Source organism: Enhydra lutris, unplaced genomic scaffold (genome assembly GCF_002288905.1).
Source record: "Enhydra lutris kenyoni isolate GAN:26980312 unplaced genomic scaffold, ASM228890v2 scaffoldscaffold68, whole genome shotgun sequence".
NCBI lineage: Eukaryota > Metazoa > Chordata > Mammalia > Carnivora > Mustelidae > Enhydra > Enhydra lutris.
The window spans coordinates 7,302,440-7,305,943 of record NW_019154152.1 but is presented as its reverse complement, the minus strand read 5'-3'; the positions used below and the strand labels follow the sequence as shown (position 1 = coordinate 7,305,943).

The 3,504-nt window shown below is 40.5% G+C and overlaps 1 protein-coding gene across 1 annotated transcript; it reads right to left on the bottom strand.

The window, feature by feature from the left end:
* Window positions 1-404: 404 nt before the first annotated feature.
* On the bottom strand, window positions 405-1,349 carry LOC111159616 (olfactory receptor 6-like). The gene has a single exon (XM_022522153.1). The coding sequence runs from the start codon at window positions 1,347-1,349 to the stop codon at window positions 405-407; it is 945 nt and encodes a 314-aa protein (XP_022377861.1).
* Between the last annotated feature and the right edge of the window lie 2,155 nt (window positions 1,350-3,504).

Sequence of the window (3,504 nt, the reverse complement as noted above, 5' to 3'; positions counted from 1 at the left end):
AACTATGCAATGTTGAACAACTTATTTAACCTCTCCATGTATGTTTCAGTTTCCTAATCCATAAGATCAGGCAGGTAATCATAACTAACTCATAGAGGTGTTATGAGAATAAAATAGTTTATTATATGTTAAGTGCCAATAACACCAATTTATATATGTCAAATATTCTTCTTAGTCTGCATGTCAAAGTAATTTTAAATATATACAGTATGTATTAAAACTCATTCAAGATTAAAGAAATACATAATGTGTCCTTTTTCTAGTTTTAATTTTTTTCTCTCTTCCCATACTGGGATTTCTTTAAGAATGTAGATTTATAGAATAACACTAAAAAGCAGAACCATGAAGTGTCACAGAAATGACAGCCCTGCTGAGACACTGTCTCCTTCTCAAGGTAACAGGGCTTAGCTGAGCAGGAGGCACTGTCCAACCCCCATGGTCTTTTTGATAGCATTTTTTACTTCCTGGTTCCTAAGGCAGTAGATAAACAGATTTAGCATGGGTGTGAGGACTGCATACACAGCTGAGATTAGTTTGTTGGAATTAAATGATGCAATAGCTCTGGGCTGAACATACATAAAAATCATGGCTGTATAATAAATTATGACTATAGTAAGGTGTGATGCACAGGTGGAGAAGGCTTTCTTCCTTCCCTGGATGGAGGGTATCCGCAGAACGGTGGAGACAATGTAGACATAGGAAAGGACAGTGGTGATGAGTGGGAAGACAAGAATGACAATAGCCAAAGCAAAGTCCACTAGCTCAGCTGTGGACATGTCTTTGCAAGCCAGCTTGAGGATTGGTGAGATGTCACAGAAAAAGTGGTTCATGACATTGGAACCACAAAAGGCAACATGTGAAATGAAATAAACCTTGATGACAGAGACCATGAAACCACTCACATAGGAGAAAGCCACCAGCTGTACACAATAAACTGTGGTCATGATGACTGGGTATTGGAGAGGGTGGCAGATGGCCACGTAGCAGTCATAGGCCATGGCTGCTAGAAGCACACACTCTGTGCAGGCAAGCAAGATAAAGAAGTAGAGTTGGGTCATGCAACCTGTGAAGGAGATGCGCCGTTTCTGTAGAAGGAATCCATCCAGCATCTTGGGGACTGTGACAGAGACATACCAGCCCTCCAAAAAGGACAAGCTACTCAGGAAATAGTACATGGGCTTATGGAGGGAGCCAGCAATCCAAACAGTGAGCATGATGATAAGATTCTCTACTACCACCAGCAGGTAGACCACAAGGAAGAGGAAGAAGAGCAGGACTTGTAGCCATGGGGCAGTGGGGAAGCCCACCAGGATGAATTCACTGACCAGAGTGATATTTTTCCCCAGCATGACTAAAAGCACTGAGAGGTACTGAAGTCTTATAGATTGGCACTACAAATAAGGAAGATGATTATGCTGTCAGACAAGAGACCAAAAGAAGTTAGTAAATCGGACTTTCCTGCAAATGACTCATAAAGTTACTTCTGTTAATACAAAATAATCTTTTTTTTTTAAAAGATTTTGTTTATTTATTTGACAGGCAGAGATCACAAGCAGGCAGAGAGACAGGCAGAGAGAGAGGCCAAGCAGGGTCCCTGCCGAGAGCCAGATGTGGGGCTCGATCCCAGGACCCTGGGATCATGACCTGAACCAAAGGCAGAGGCTTTAACCCACTGAGCCACCCAGGCGCCCCATACAAAATATTCTTTAAATGTGAAAGCACACATGTCCATCAAAGTTTTTTGTTGTTCTTTTTCTGTTTGTTTTTTATGAAAGTCTTTCAGAGTCAAAATGCATTCCCAGAAACCAATATTGAACTGTATGTTAACTACCTGAAATTTAAATTTAAAGAATGCACTCCCACCCCTAATTACACTCACCTGATGAAATATTTGAATGTCACTACCCAAGTCATTCCCCAGTGCTTTGTAGTAGACATAGTTCATCTCCCCCATGTTGGTTTCAGATCTCTGTTTAATTAGGGACTCACCGCATGAAGATTTCTTTCCTCCTTAAAGGAAATGTGAGAGATGAGCTCATTTCAGGAAAAGCTTCAAAGTTTAATATTTGGGTGATCCATTATCTGTAGTCCTTTGATCAGGAAGTTTCTTTAGATGTTATTTGTGCAAATAAGAGAGAGTAATTCTTGGAAAGTTTCTTAGTGACTCTCCAGTTGCTCTCAGATAAAACTGTTTTTATCGAAATGTTTTCGATATCACACCTGGGAGGCACTTCATATACTGATCCAGCCATATATTTCTTCCTCCTCATCACTCATGACCTCTAAATGGTTTCCATAAGCCAGACATACTCAACTAGTTTTTGCTCCCCAAACACACTAATCACTCTCAGGCTTTGCCTACACTCTTCCCTCTTCCTATTGTGCCCATTTCCCAATCTTTATTGGCTGATTCAAGATTCAAGATTCCACTTAGGAGACATCTCACCAAAATTCAGTCAAGTGCCTCAAAAGCATTTGATCCTAGTGCACAACTCCTTCACATGTGGAGATTTCTCTCCATTACACTGCAACTTTCTAAAGCTGAGGGAAATGTTGGCAGGAGGGTGTAAATTTCCAGTTATAAAATGAGTAAGCTCTGGGGGTCTGATGTGCAGCAAGGTGACTGTAGTTAGCACTACTGTATCATATACTTGAAAGTTACTTAGAGTATATCTTAAGAGTTCTTACCATACACAAAAAGTGATAATTATATGATGTGATGGAGATACCATTTAATCTTATTGTGGTAATAACTTCACAAAATATACATGTATCAAATCTTCACACTGTCCCCCTTAAACTTCCCCTTATATCTCAATAAAACTGGGGGGGAAAGACTTAGCCTTCATGACTGTGAACCCAATGCTTAGGACAGAAATTAGAAAATAGATGAATATTAAGTGAATATGGATTAGTAAGTGAATTAATGAATCCTTTGGAGCTTTAGGATCCACAGGAAATAGACAGGGGCAGAGGACTATGAATTCAGGGTACTTTGCTAGCAGAAGACATCTCTCTATCAGATGGCATATCTTTGGACATAGCCTCAGCTTGTATATCTAGGTTATTGTCACAGCAATATAATATCCACAGGGTCTGAAAACAGTGAATATGATCCCTGGTCTTGGATTACTTGGTAGGTTGGGTCTGTAAATATCAGCCTGTATTTCAGGTCTCCTAGAGGAGTAAGAAGAAAGGAGGCAGATTTGCGATGATGTGGATGGAACTAGAAGGTATTATGCTTAGTGAAATAAGTCAATTGAAGAAAGTCAACTATCATATGATCTCCCTGATATGAGGAAGTGAAGATGCAACATGGAGGGTTTGGGGGGTAGGAAAAGAATAAATGAAACAAGATGGGATTGGGAGGGAGACAAACCATAAGAGACTCTTAATGTCACAAAACAAACTGAGGGTTGCCGGGGGGAGGGGGGATGGGAGAGGGTGGTGGGGTTATGGACATTGGGGAGGGTATGTGCTATGGTAAGTGCTGTGAAGTGTGTA

Excerpts from the sequence above, each read along its gene's own strand:
- LOC111159616 (XM_022522153.1), bottom strand. The coding sequence starts at position 1,349 with ATGCTGGGGAAAAATATCACTCTGGTCAGTGAATTCATCCTGGTGGGC.